At 45.5% G+C, this 14,111-nt stretch overlaps 1 protein-coding gene across 12 annotated transcripts in view; it reads right to left on the bottom strand.

Annotated features, from left to right (window-relative positions):
• scrib (scribble planar cell polarity protein) overlaps positions 1-14,111 on the bottom strand; it is a 222,455-nt gene that overhangs the window by 134,411 nt on the left and 73,933 nt on the right. For all 12 annotated transcript variants that reach the window (XM_059640836.1, XM_059640869.1, XM_059640855.1 and 9 more), the window contains exons 9-13: positions 13,069-13,187; positions 6,741-6,940; positions 5,058-5,224; positions 3,980-4,104; positions 3,531-3,668 (exon numbers count right to left, since the gene is read on the bottom strand). In XM_059640836.1, the coding sequence (XP_059496819.1) occupies positions 3,531-3,668; positions 3,980-4,104; positions 5,058-5,224; positions 6,741-6,940; positions 13,069-13,187 (749 nt within the window). The remainder of the gene's footprint in view (positions 1-3,530; positions 3,669-3,979; positions 4,105-5,057; positions 5,225-6,740; positions 6,941-13,068; positions 13,188-14,111) is intronic.

The raw sequence follows: 14,111 nt of genomic DNA, 5'->3' as shown, positions 1-14,111 counted from the left end.
TACGAAATGGTCAGAGGTATAGATAGAGTGGACAGCCAGAGACTTTTTCCTAGGGTGGAGGTAGCTATTATGAAGGGACATAGTTTTAAAGTGAGTGGAGGTAGATATCGGGGAGACGTCAGAGGTAGGTTCTTTATTGAGAGACTGGTAAGGATGTGGATTGCATTGCCGGAGAGGGTAGTGGAGTTGGCCTCATTAGGGGCATTTAAACGGTTATTAGATAGGCATATGGATGATAGTATAAGGTAGAGGTGGAGGTTAGATAGACCTTAGGTTTAGGGTAAAAATTCGGCACATTGTGGGGCCGAAGGGCCTGTACTGTGCTGTACTGTTCTATGTTCTAAATTTGGACTGATCCGTAAAGGATTTTTTGCTTTCCCTAATTTATTCCCCCCCCAAACATAATAGCTCTGCAGAGCTGTGTTCTCATGGTTGAATGCTTGAATGTAAAGAAATATTGTTTAATTCTGAATGGTAACTTTGTTAATAACCAATTTTGCTACTTGTTCAAAAGAATACCCTCCATAAATTATTTATTTTTGAGTTTACTGAAGAAAATCTTGTCAAAGTCCATTTTACTCCAAACTATAACAGAGAAAAGATTCTATGAAAGTAGAATCACAGGCAGACAGGTTAGTGAAGGCAGCATTTGATATGCATTCCTTTGCTGGTCAGTGCATTGAGTATAGGAGTTGGGAGGGTCATGTTGTGGCTGTACAGGACATCGGCTCGGCCACTATTGGAATACTGCCTGTAATTCCGGTCTCCCTGCTATAGGAAGGGTGTTGTGAAACTTGAAAGTGTTCATTTACAAGGATGTTGCCAGGTTTGGAGGGTTTGAGCTAAAGGAGAGGCTGAATAGGCTGGGGTTATCTTCCCTGGAGCATCAGAGGCTGAGAGATGACTTTGTACAGGTTTATATAAAGTCATGAGGGACATAGATAGGGTGGGGCGGGGGCGGGGGGAGTCCAAAACTAGGAGGGCTCAGGTTTAGGGTGAGAGGGGGAAGATTTAAAAGGAACCTAATGGGCAGCTTTTTCACTCAGAGGGTGGTGTGTGTATGGGAGGAGCTGCCAGGGGAAGTGGTGAAGGCTGGTACGATAACAACATCTAAAAGGTATCTGGATGGATTTGTGAATAGGAAGTGTTTATAGGGATATGGGCCAAATGCTGGCAAATGGGACTAGATTAATTTTGAATATCTGGCGGCATGGACAAGTTGGACTGAAGGGTCTGTTTCCATGCTGTGATTTCCCCCTCTATCACTTTATGACTCTAAATACAAGATTTATTCTTCGAAGCAGCTCGGAGAGTCAGGGGCTTGATTATAAACACACCCATCCCATCAGAACAGTGACACCAAAACAGCAAGACATGGTTGAAGGTACAGGATACTGCACAGCCCATGGGCCCTGAAAACATTCCAGCACTTGCACTGCAGACCTCAGGGCTCAGGTACATAATTCTTTGAAATTTGCATCACAGGCAGTTTAGGGTAGTTAAGAAGGCATTCAGCACACTTGCCTTCATTGCTCAGGCCATTCAGTGCAGGAGTTGGGGTGTCATGATGAGGTTGTACAGGATGTTGGTGAAGCCTCTTCTGAAGTAGTGTCCAGTTCTCGTCCCCCTGTTACAGGAAGGATATTATTAAACTGGAGCAGGATCAGAAAAGTGTTAATAGGATCTTGGTAGGAATGGAGGGTTTAAAGTGTAAAAATAGACTGGAAAGGCTGGGATTGTTTTCCCCTGGAGTGCAGGAGGTTGAAGAGTGACCTTATTCAAGTTTATAAAATAAGGGCATAGATAATGTAAATGATAAGGTTCTTTTCCCTAGGGTGGGGGAAGTTCAAATCTAGAGAGCATCCTTATGAGCTGAGAGGAGAAGGATTTTAAAAGGAAAACTTTTAAAGGGACAACTTTTAATTAAGCAGAGAGTGGCTCATGTGTGGAATGAACTGCCAGAGGAAGTGTTGGATGCAGGTACAGTTACAATGTTAAAAAGACATTTGGATAAATTCATGAATTGGAAAGGTTTGTCAGAATATGGGCCAAGCGCAGGCAGGTGAGACAAGTTTGGTTCAGGAACACGGTTGATGTGGACTGGTTGGACCAGAGGGTCTGTTTCCATGCTGTATAAGTCTATGATTCTGTGACTCTATGACTTATGCTCCAGAACTTGAATCACCCTTAGCTAAACTGTTCCAGCACAGTTACAACACTGATATCTACCTGACAATGTGGAAAATTGCCCAGGTATGTCCTGTGCAGAAAAAGCAGGACAAATCCAATCCAGCCAGTTACCGCCCCATCAGTCTCCTCTCGATCATCAGTAAAGTGATGGAAGATGTCAGTAACAGGACTATCAAGCAGCACCTGCTCAGCGATAACCAGCTCAGAGACGCCCAGTTTGGGTTCCGCCAGGGCCACTCAGCTCCTGACCTCATTACAGCCTCGGCTCAAACATGGATAAAAGAGCTGAATTCCAGAGGTGAGGGGAGAGTGACAGCCCTTGACATCAAAACAGCATTTGCCTGAGTGTGGTATCAAGGAGCCCGAGCAAAACTGGAATCAGTGGGTATTGGGAGCAAATTCTCCCGTGGGTGGAGTCATGCCTGGCACAAAGGAAGATGGTGGTGGCTGTTGGAGGTCCATAAAATACAGAAGAGGACAAATCAACCCATCAAGTCCAGTCCACCATTCAACAAGATCATGGCTGATCTGATATTCCTCAAACCCACTTTCCTGCCTTTTTGCCAAACCCTTCGATTCCGTTACCAATTGAAAAGTCTATCTCAGCTTCCAACTCGGTGAAAGAATCCAGAAAGGAGATCGGAGAGCAGAATATTTTGCAAAGCAAACAGAACATCTCATGACATTCTGTCAACAGGTCCCAATGAGCTGTCTTCTCCCAATTTTCTTTCCATCACGTAAAACACCTTTATTTTGTTTTATCTGTCTACCTGCATGGCCGTGTACAGGATTTAAAACAGGATTAGCCTTTAACTGGTAGAGTTGTGTGCTAATAGTTCAGAGGTTTGTTCATCTGCCGCTGGAATGCATTTATTTGTAATGAACAGTATTTCTTGTTAAGTGCAAGAAGCTGGTCAGTTAAATTTTCTGTTAAATTAATCCCAGCAGACAAGTTTATTGAGGACTTTGAGAACTCTAAGTAAATTCATAAGATTATAAAGTATAGGAGTAGAATTAGGCCGTTCAGCCCATCGAGTCTGCTCTGCCATTCGATCATGGACGATATGTTTGTCAACCCCATTCTCCTGCCCTCTTCCCTCACAAATCAAGGGCCTGTCTTAAATATAGAAGATATTCACTGATTCGGCCTCCACAGCCCTCTGCAGCAATGAGTCCCACAGTATCACCACACTCTGACTGAAAAAATTCCTCCTCATCTCAGTTCTAAAAGGATGTAGAACCTTGAAGAATTGCTGGTCTAGACACAAAACCTCACTTGTTGAGAATAAAATTGATGAGAGACCACCACACCCATACGCCTTGGAACTGAATGCACTGACCTGCAGTTGTGGTGAATCAGGTGAAGGAGGCTGGTCCTGGGCTTTCATAGTGAGGGCTTCTCCCCTTCTTTCTTCAATCGCCTGCTTCATCACTTTCAACTCACTGGGGTGTGGCGTTGCCCTGCGTTGTAACCGACCCTAAAAACAAGCAGAAAGATGCCAGCATTTACAGTAGCCTTTTGGACTGCAAGTGCTTGCTCATAGACAGTATGACTAACAGACACACCAACAGAGACTGGCAGTGCAGAGGCACAGCGACATGTGCCTGTAACATCAGCCCCCAGACTAGTATAAACTTTACTCCCTCCCCTCAGACTGGCTGACCTTGCACACTGCAAGAAAACCACCTGCACAAAGAGGCCCCGTGAGACATACTCCTAAACCGAAGACCAGGGAATTCTGCAACCGCCATTCCCCTCCAGGAAACGTTGCAAACCCAAGAAACTCACTCGTCGCTCTGCCTCTTCCTCATTCTCCACGTCATCCTTCGGCTCCTCCTGGAACTGGATCACACTGACCCGGTTCAGATTGGGCTCTGTCCACCCCTCATCCAGGCTGTCATTCAAGAGATTCTCTGCAAGAAGTATGAATGGAATCAGGGCCTAAATGTACTCATCAACCAAGAACCGATTTAATAAGTGCACCAGTTTGAAAAGTGACACAGATACTAAAATGAAGATGTTTATTAAAGAACTAGCCAAGAGCCTGTCACTGTTAGACAGCACCTTCCAAACCCATGACCACTTCCATCTAGAAGGACAAGGGCAGCTGAGACATGGGAACACCAGCCCCTCCATGTCGCCCTCTACCTGACAATGTGGAAAATTGCCCAGGTATGTCCTGTGCAGAAAAAGCAGGACAAATCCAATCCAGCCAATTCCCGCCCCATCAGTCTCCTCTGGACCATCAGTAAAGTGATGCAAGGTGTCAGTAACAGGGCTATCAAGCAGCTCCTGCTCAGCAATAACCTGGTCAGTGACGCCCAGTTTGGGTTCCGTCAGGGTCACTCAGCTCCTGACCTCATTACAGCCTCCGTTCAAACATGGACAAAAGAGCTGAACTCCAGACGTGACTTGGAAATATATTGCCGTTTCTACAGTGCCATTGGGCCAAAATCCTGGAATTCCCTCAGTCAAGGTCAGCCCACAGCACACACACTGCAGCAGCTCAAGAAGGTAGCTCATCCCCAGCTTCTCAAGGGGCAATTAGGGACAGAAAATAAATGCTGGGCCCAGCCAGCAACACCCATGTCCCATCAGTGAATTAAAGCACAGCTGAACCAGGCTACACAGTTACTTGTTCACATCAACCTGGAGCTGAAGTGAGCCACATCTTAGATAAACTTCTTACCACGGGTTAGCTGTCAACCCTGTGTATAACTGTCAAGTGAGACAATGTCCAGGGTATTTCAGCATTTATGTGCGTGTGGAGATTATCAGGATCAGCTGAACAGCAGTGCTAGGCGTATGAGAATCAGGAGGGAGAGCAGCCACTAATTTTCCAAACGAGCTGATATCCAGATCTTACCCAGACTGGGGGACGGTTGCTGTGGTAGGAGGTAGCAGGTCAGGACCTTCTCACCAGTTTTCTCGTCATCCTCAGTTTGGAACTTCAGCATTGGCTGCGACTGATTCTCAGCCAACCACAGAGCCTTCAGATTGAGGTTTGTGAGGGCAAAAGGCAGGTTGATTAGCCTGGGGAAAGATCACAGGGTAAGGAGACACACACAGCACCAAGGAAGACTGGGGGCCAGGGGATGAGGGTACCACAGGATGGGGGATTTTGGGAGGAGTGGAGGGGAAAAGAGTTGGGGTCGGGTTGCACAGGAAGGGGAGGGCACTATGGAACTCTATTGTACAAATTCACCAAAGAAACAAAGTTGCTCAATGTCATCATACACTGTTGATCTCAACATAAATTCCAATCACTAACTTTGCATTTTATTTTATTTGTCTCTTCTTCATTGGTCTTCAAGTTCTTTGGCAGCCACAATCAGAAGCATTTCTGGTTTAAGTCTTATTCTGGGAATATTCTACATTTTCCAGTCTCGTCCAATGAAGCGAAGGCCTCAACTTGCACAAGTGTGTCTGTCAAGACCACAAGTACTCGTTTTCACGTGACCTGGAGAATTGTTCTGTCGTACACGATCACTTTCTGATGTAAGATCCACTCCTAGATCTATTATCAAAACGGAGACAGCATTTCACCCACTTCACACGCTCATTGCGCAAATTCAGAGTCCTTGCTTCTTAATCACTGCTAAACATTCAGCCAATATTTACACATGCTAGCCCCTTTTCCAGTATATCCCTCCAATTACTACTTCTCTCTGAAATATATTCTCCCACGGCTATACCATGAACAAGTGACTGTTGCCAGCACCCACCTCTTGACTATAACTGGTGCCCATCCCTTGATCATGACCACTGTTCACTTCCTGACCAACCATTACTCAGCATCAGTGGGTTAACATCCTGGAAACCCATTCTATCAGCATTGCACTTGTCCCAACAGCCCAAGGGGAGCAATGGTTAATGAGACAGCTCACCATCACCTTTTCCAGCTCAGTATGAAATGAATCCTGGACCGCACAGCTCAAAGATCTCAGATCCCACAAAGAAAAGGAAATCATATGTTGGCAAACTGACACCAGCTTACTTGTCACTTTTTAATGTGCAAGGATTAAAGAACATGCAACACTACAGCACGGCACAGGCTCTTTGGCCCATGACGTTGAGCCGACCTATTATCCCACTAGAAGATCAAACTACCCAATTGCAGCAAGTGTCGATGCACAGAGCTGGAACCAAGCTTAAGACATTTTATACTTATTTACAGAATTGCAATTACAAACATATACTTTCTAACATAACATCAATTATCTGCCTCTTCACAGGGACTCAAGTAATGTGTGGGTGAAGACAACATCGCCCAACATAGTGTAATTGAAGGCAGCAACTATGCAATCAAGGAAAGCTCTGCACATTCACAACACAGTGACGCCGCCATCCCTCCGGCTCACAGGTGTGAGGAAGGGGCAGTCGAACCTCTCTGACAATTAAAATACAGCTTAGGGGCCGGCGCGCAGCCCCGCGCTGCCTCCAGCTTAGGGGCCGGCGCGCAGCCCCGCGCTGCCTCCAGCTTAGGGTCTGGCGCGCAGTTTGCAGGAACTCCCAGCTCAGTCCTGTTTATTGTAACTCCACTTCCTACCTGTTACCAGCCACATCCAGCACGTGAATCTCCGAAGCGTTTGCAAGTTCAGGTGGGAGATGTGTCAGGCGGTTGTCACGGAGACTCAGCACATTTAAACTCACACAACCTCCCAATTCAGCTGGTAACGCCATGAGTCTATTTCGATCCACATTCAGATTTGTTAGTTTCTTCAGTTTCCCAACAGATTTTGGGAGTGTCTGAAACCAACAAAGAAAATTTCAGCAAAGAACAAGAACAGTCCTGGAATAGGTCCTTTGGCCCTCAAAGCCTTTGCCCACACAGTTTGCCCTTCAATGCTCGAAGTATCTTCACCTGCAGGATCCATATCCCTCTAGTCCCTCCCTAGAACACTGTTTGTCCAGGTGCTTCTTGAAGGCTGCTACTGTATCTGCTTCCATCACCTTCACTTGCAACACTTTCTGTTCACTCACCACCTTTTATGTGAAAAACCTGCCTCGCACATCTCTTTAGACTTCCCCTCCTGCACTTTCAACCTGTCCCTCAGTAACTGACGCCTACACGCTTAAGGAAAAGCCTTATAACTTTCCATTCTATCCGTGCCATTCACAATCTTATAAACTTCTATCAAGCTCCCCCTCTCAACCTCCCGTGTTCCAGTGAAAACAAACCCAGTCTATTCAACCTTTCTTCAATGCTAAAGTCCCCCAGACCGAGCAACATCCTGGTAAACCTTTTCTGTACCCTCTCCAAAGCATCTACATCCTTCTGGTTGTGTGGGGACCAGAACAGTATGCAATATTCCAAATGTGGTCTAAAGTTCTATAAATCTGCAGCATAACTTGCCCATCCTTATACTCAGTGCCCCTTCCAATGAGGGCAAGCGTGCCATAGGCCTTTTTTAACTACCTGTGCTGCCACCTTCAGCAATCTGTGGACCTACACACCCAGATCCCACTGCATACCAATACTCCTAAGGGTTCTGCCATTCACTGCATAATTCACATCTTTACATCATGTCACCTCACATTTGTCCATATTATAGACCAGTGAGCCTAACCTCAGTTGTTGGTAAAGTGTTGGAAAAGATTATAGGGGACAGGATTTATAATAATCTAGAAAAGAATAATTTGATGAGGGATAGTCAGCACGGTTTTGTGAAGGGAAGGTCGTGCCTCACAAACCTTATTGAGCTCTTTGAGAAGGTGACCAAACAGGTAGATGAGAGTAAACCGGTTGATGTGGTGTATATGGATTTCAGCAAGGTGTTCGATAAGGTTCCCCACAGTAGGCTATTGTACAAAATGTGGAGGAATGGGATTGTGGGAGATATAGCAGTTTGGATCAGAAATTGGCTTGCTGAAAGAAGACAGAGGGTGGTGGTTGATGGGAAATGTTCATCCTGGAGACCAGTTACTCGTGGTGTACCGCAAGGGTCAGTGTTGGGTTCACTGCTGTTCGTCATTTTTATAATGACCGGGATGAGGGCATAGAAGGATGGGTTAGTAAATTTGCAGACGACACTAAGGTCGGTGGAGTTGTGGATAGTGACGAAGGATGCTGTAGGTCGCAGAGAGACATAGATAAGCTCCAGAGCTGGGCTGAGAGGTGGCAAATGGAGTTTAATGCAGACAAGTGTGAGGTGATGTACTTTGGTAGGAGAAACCGGAAGGCAAAGTACTGGGCTAATGGTAAGATTCTTGGTAGTGTAGATGAGCAGAGAGATCTCGGTGTCCATGTAGGCAGTGAAAGTTGCCACCCAGGTTGACAGGGCTGTTAAGAAGGCATACAGTGTTTTAGCTTTTATTAATAGAGGGATCGAGTTCCGGAACCAAGAGGTTATGGTGAAGCTGTATAAAACTCTGGTGCGGCCGCACTTGGAGTATTGTGTACAGTTCTGGTCACCGCATTGTAAGAAGGATGTGGAAGCTTTGGAAAGGGTGCAGAGGAGATTTACTAGGATGTTGCCTGGTATGGAGGGCAGGTCTTATGATGAAAGGCTGAGGGACTTGAGGCTGTTTTCATTAGAGAGAAGAAGGTTGAGAGGTGACTTAATTGAGACATATAAGATAATCGGAGGGTTAGATAGGGTGGATAGGGAGCGCCTTTTTCCTAGGATGGTGACAGCGAGCATGAGGGGGCATAGCTTTAAATTGAGGGGTGAAAGATATAGGACAGATGTCAGAGGTAGTTTCTTTACTCAGAGTAGTAGGGGAATGGAACGCTTTGCCTACAACGGTAGTAGATTCGCCAACTTTAAGTACATTTAAGTCGTCACTGGATAAGCATATGGACGTACATGGAATAGTGTAGGTTAGATGGGCTTGAGATCTTTATGACAGGTCGGCACAACATTGAGGGCCGAAGGGCCTGTACTGTGCTGTAATGTTCTATGTAAACTCCATTTACCATTTTTCTGCCCATGCCTCCAAATATTCAACATCCTCGATGGGCCAAATGGCCTCCTCCTGCTCCTATCTTCTATGTTTCTATGTTTAATACCTTATCAAAGACTTCCTAAAAATCCAAATCTATTGCATCCACTCCTTCCCATTTTATCTTTTCTGCTTTTTGCACCTCAACAAAATCCAGTAAATTTACCAGGTATGACATCCCCTTCATGAAGCTGTCCTGACTCTCCTTGATAATGCTATGGATTCCTAAATGCTTGCATCCTTTCTCATAGACTCTTAACATTCTCCCAAAAACAGACATTGTGCTAGTAGGCCTTATAGTTACAGGTAAAAGTGTGAAGTGATTCAGTTTGAAAGGTTGAATTTGAATGCAGGATACAGGGTTAATGGCAGGATCCTCAGCAGTGTGGAGGAACAGAGGGATCTTGGGGTCCATGTCCATAGATCCCTCAAAGTTGCTATCCCAGTTGATGGGGTTATAAAGGAGGTAAATGGTGTGTTGACATGGTGTGTTCATTGGCAGGGGGATTGAGTTTAACAGCCACAAGGTTATGCTGCAGCTCTATAAAACTCTGGTTAGGCCACACTTGGAATATTGTGTTCAGTTCAGGTCACCTCATTACAGGAAAGATATGGAAGCTTTAGAGAGGATGCAGAGGAGATTTACCAGGATGCTGCCTGGAATGGAAGGCAGGTCTTATGAGGAAAGGTTGAGGGAGCTAGGGCTTTTCTCATTGGAGCGAAGAAGTGGTGACTTGATACAGGTTTACAAGATGATGAGAAGCCTCAATAGAGTGGATACCCAAAGACTTTTTCCCAGGGTGGAAATGACTATTATGAGGGGGGGGCATAATGTTAAGCTGAATGGAGGAAGATATAGGGGAGATGTCAGGGGTGGGTTCTTCACACACAGAGTGGTGGGCGTGTGGAACGCGCTGTCGACAGTGATTGTGGAGTCAGATACTTTAGGGACTTTTAAGCGACTCTTGGACATGCACATGCAGGATAGTAAGCTGTAGGGTATGCAGGGTAGATTGATCTTAGTAGGATAACAGGTTCACACAACATCGTGAGCTGAAGGGCCTGAGCTGTGCTGCACTGTTCTACGTTCTATGTTTTTTTTGTTCTATGTAACACTTGTTTCGTTATTGTGTATTGGCTGTGACACGACAGATGAATGGCGGATGCTGTTTGGATAATGCAAACTTTGTGCTGTACAGTTGTAATGATTTTCTATCGCAATATCTCGGCAATTTTTTACAGCATGAGATCAAACAAGAACACAACTATCACGTTATCGGCGAACTACTTGAGCCTGATTTATCTCTCCTTTGGAAATCCAGGAGTTAGCAGGCAGTTTTCCAATTCTTTAGGACTTTTATGGAATGTAAGCATTCTAGGAAAGTTACAACCAGTGCATCCACTGTCTCTGTAGCTGTTTCCCTTCAAATCCCAGGATCCATCCTGTCAGGTCCAGAGAATGGCTGGTCCTTTCACCCCAAGAGGTTCATGGACACATTTTCATGAGTGATAATTACCATTTTTATTTCCTCATCTCATGATTACTCCGTAATTTTGATGAAAAGTTTTTATTCAGCTCCTCTGCCATTTCCTGGCTCCTCATTATTATTTCCCCAGCCTTATTGTCTCTGGCTTCTATCTTCCTTCTCAAAGAACATAGAATGTAGAAAAGTACAGCACAGTACAGGCCCTTCGGCCCACCTAATCCAAAAATAAAATAACCTAACCTATATTCCCCTCAATTCACTGCTGTCCATGTGCATGTCCAGCAGTCACTTAAATGTCACTAATGACTCTGCTTCTACGATACCACTGGTAAACTATTCCATGCGCTTACAACTCTCTGGGTGAAGAACCTCCCTCTGATGTCTCCTCTATACCTTCCTCCTAACACCTTAAAACTATTACCCCTGGATGTGAGTTTGCTCGCTGAGCTGGAAGGTTAGTTTTCAGACGTTTCGTCACCATTCTAGGTAACATCATCAGTGAGCCTCCGGTGAAGCGCTGGTGTTATGTCCCGCTTTATATTTATCTGGTTAGGTTTCCTTGGGTTAGTGATGTCATTTTCTGTCCTTTTTCTCAGTGGATGGTAGATGGGCTCCAAATCAATGTGTTTGTCGATGGAGTTCCGGTTGGAATGCCATGCTTCTAGGAATTCTCGTGCGTGTCTCTGTTTGGCTTGTCCTAGGATGGATGTGTTGTCCCAATCAAAGTGGTGTCCTTCCTCCTCTATATGTAAGGATACGGGTGATAGTGGGTCCTGTCGTTTTGTGGCTAGTTGATGTTCATGTATCCTGGTGGCTAGCTTTCTGCCAGTTTGTCCAATGTAGTGTTTGTCACAGTTCTTGCAAGGTATTTTGTAGATGACATTCATTTTGCTTGTTCTCCGTATAGGGTCTTTTAAGTTCATTAGCTGCTGTTTTAGTGTGTTGGTGGGTTTGTGGGCTACCCTGATGCCAAGAGGTCCGAGTAGTCTGGCAGTCATTTCGGGAATGTCTTTGCTGTAGGGGAGAGTGGTTACGGTTTCTGGGCCCGTTTTGTCTGTTTGTTTGAAGGACACCATGGAAGCGCATGGGATACTTTACCAGTGGTAGTCGTGGAAGCAGAGTCATTAGTGACATTTAAGCAACTGCTGGACATGCACATGGACAGCAGTGAATTGAGGGGCATGTAGGTTAGGTTATTTTATTTTTGGATTAGGATTATTCCACGGCACAGGGGCCGAAGGGCCTGTGCTGTGCTGTACTTTTCTATGTTCTATGTTCTAAACAGAGACACGCACGAGAATTCCTAGAAGCATGGCATTCCAACCGGAACTCCATCAACAAACACATTGGCTCCAAATCAATCTACCATCCTCTGAGAAAAAGAACAGGAAATGACATCACCAATGCAGGAAATGACATCACCAACCCAAGGAAACCTAAACAGATAAGTAGAAAGCGGGACATAACACCAGCGCGTCACCGGAGGATCACTGATGATGTTCCCTAGAATGGTGACGAATCGTCTGAAAACTAACCTTCCAGCTCAGCGAGCAAACTCACATCCAGAAACTCAAGCTGAGCTACAAATCTTCTCAAAACTCGCTACTATGACCCCTCATGGCAGTCAATCCTGCCCTGGGGAAAAAGTCTCTGGCTATCAACTCTATCCATGCCTCTCATTACCTTGTACATCTCGATCAGGTCACCTCTCTTCCTCCTTCTCTCCAGACAGAAAAGTCCGAGCTCAGTCAACATCTCCTCGTAAGACAAGCCCTCCAGTCCAGGCAGCATCCTGGTAAACCTCCTTTGCACCCTCTCCAAAGCCTCCACATCTTTCCTATAATAGGGTGACCAGAACTGGACGCAATGTTCCAACTGTGGTCTCACCAGGGTTCTGTAGAGCTGCAGCAAAACCTCGTGGCTCAAACTCGATCCCCCTGTTAATGAAAGCCAAAACACCATATGCTTTCTTAACAACCTTATCCACTTGGGTGGCAACTTTGAGGGAGCTATGCACTTGAACACCAAGATCCTGCTGTTCCTCCACACTGTCGAGAATCCTGCCTTTAATCCTATATTCAGCATTTAAATTCGACCTTCCAAAATGCATCACTTCGCATTTATCCAGGTTGAACTCCATCTGCCATTTCTCAGCCCAGTTCTGCATTCTGTCAATGTCTCGCTGCAGCCTGCAATAGCCCTCGATACTATCAACGGCACCTCCAACCTCTGTGTCATCAGCAAACATACTAACCCACCCCTCAACCTCCTCATCTAAGTCATTTATAAAAACAAATTCTCATAGCTTGAAAGCAGTTTGGGCTGTCGGACCCAACGTGAATGTAATTCAGGCATGTGTTTAAAATCCTGATCAGGTGGGACAGAACCTACACAGTGTGTTAAATAAACAGCGTAAGCATGAAGTCCAGAGCATTGTCCACTCACCGTCAGCAGGTTCTCAGTGAGGATGAGCTCCGTCAGGTGGAAACACTCACCCACCGCCTCAGTTAGTTCTGTTAACCGGTTCTGATCCACCTTCAGAATTGACAACTGCTTCAACTGGCCTGGAATCACAAGAAGATCATCTGAGAACTTGAGGGCAGGCCTGATTCAAGAGCTCGGCTCCGTATTTAATCCAGGGAAACTATGCCCGAGGATGAGGAATAGACAGCTGGCAGCGTGATTTCCTCCTGCCAACACTACTCCCAAAGGAATGTGAGACCTTCTCCAGGGAAACAGGGATGATAAATACATGCGAGCAAAGCCAATGTGACTTTATCGCAAGAGTGGATAAAAGCAGTATGCCGAATTGGTCAGTGCGTTGAGTATCAGAGTTGGGATGTCATGTTGCAGCTCTATAGGACATTCATAAGGCCACTTTTGGAATACCATATGTGATTCTGGTCTCCCTTCTATAGGAAGGATGTTGTTAAACTTGAAAGAGTTCAGAAAAGATTTACAAAGAGGCTGCCAGGGCTGAAGGGTTTGAGCAAGAGGGAGAGGCTGAATAGGCTGGGGCTATTTTCCCTGGAGTGTCGGAGGCTGAGGGGTGACCTTTTTGAGGTTTCTAAAATTATGACAGGTATGGATAGGGTAAATAGCCAAGGTCTTTTCCTCAGTGTAGGAGAGTCCAAAACTAGAGGGCTTCGGGTTAAGTGAAAGGGGAAAGATTTAAAAGGGACCTGAGGGATACATTTTCACAGGTGGTGCACCTTTGGATTGAGCTGCCAGAGGAATGGAGGAGGTGGAGATAATTACAAGATTTAAAAGGCTTCTGGGTGGGTAGATGAATAGGAAGTGTTTAGAGGGATATGGGCCAAATGGGATTAGATCAAATTAGGGTAGCTGGTCAGCATGTGGTCAGCATAAAGGGTCTGTTTCCACACTGTATGACTATGAGACTCTATCACCCCAACCAACCACAATGAGTCCACGTTGGTCAAAACTGCCACCTAACTATTCTAAGGTAGCAAGCTGTAGAACTGGAC

Source organism: Stegostoma tigrinum, chromosome 2 (genome assembly GCF_030684315.1).
Source record: "Stegostoma tigrinum isolate sSteTig4 chromosome 2, sSteTig4.hap1, whole genome shotgun sequence".
Classification (NCBI taxonomy): Eukaryota; Metazoa; Chordata; class Chondrichthyes; order Orectolobiformes; family Stegostomatidae; genus Stegostoma; species Stegostoma tigrinum.
The sequence above is the reverse complement of the archived record's forward strand: the minus strand, read 5'-3'. Positions and strand labels throughout refer to the sequence as shown.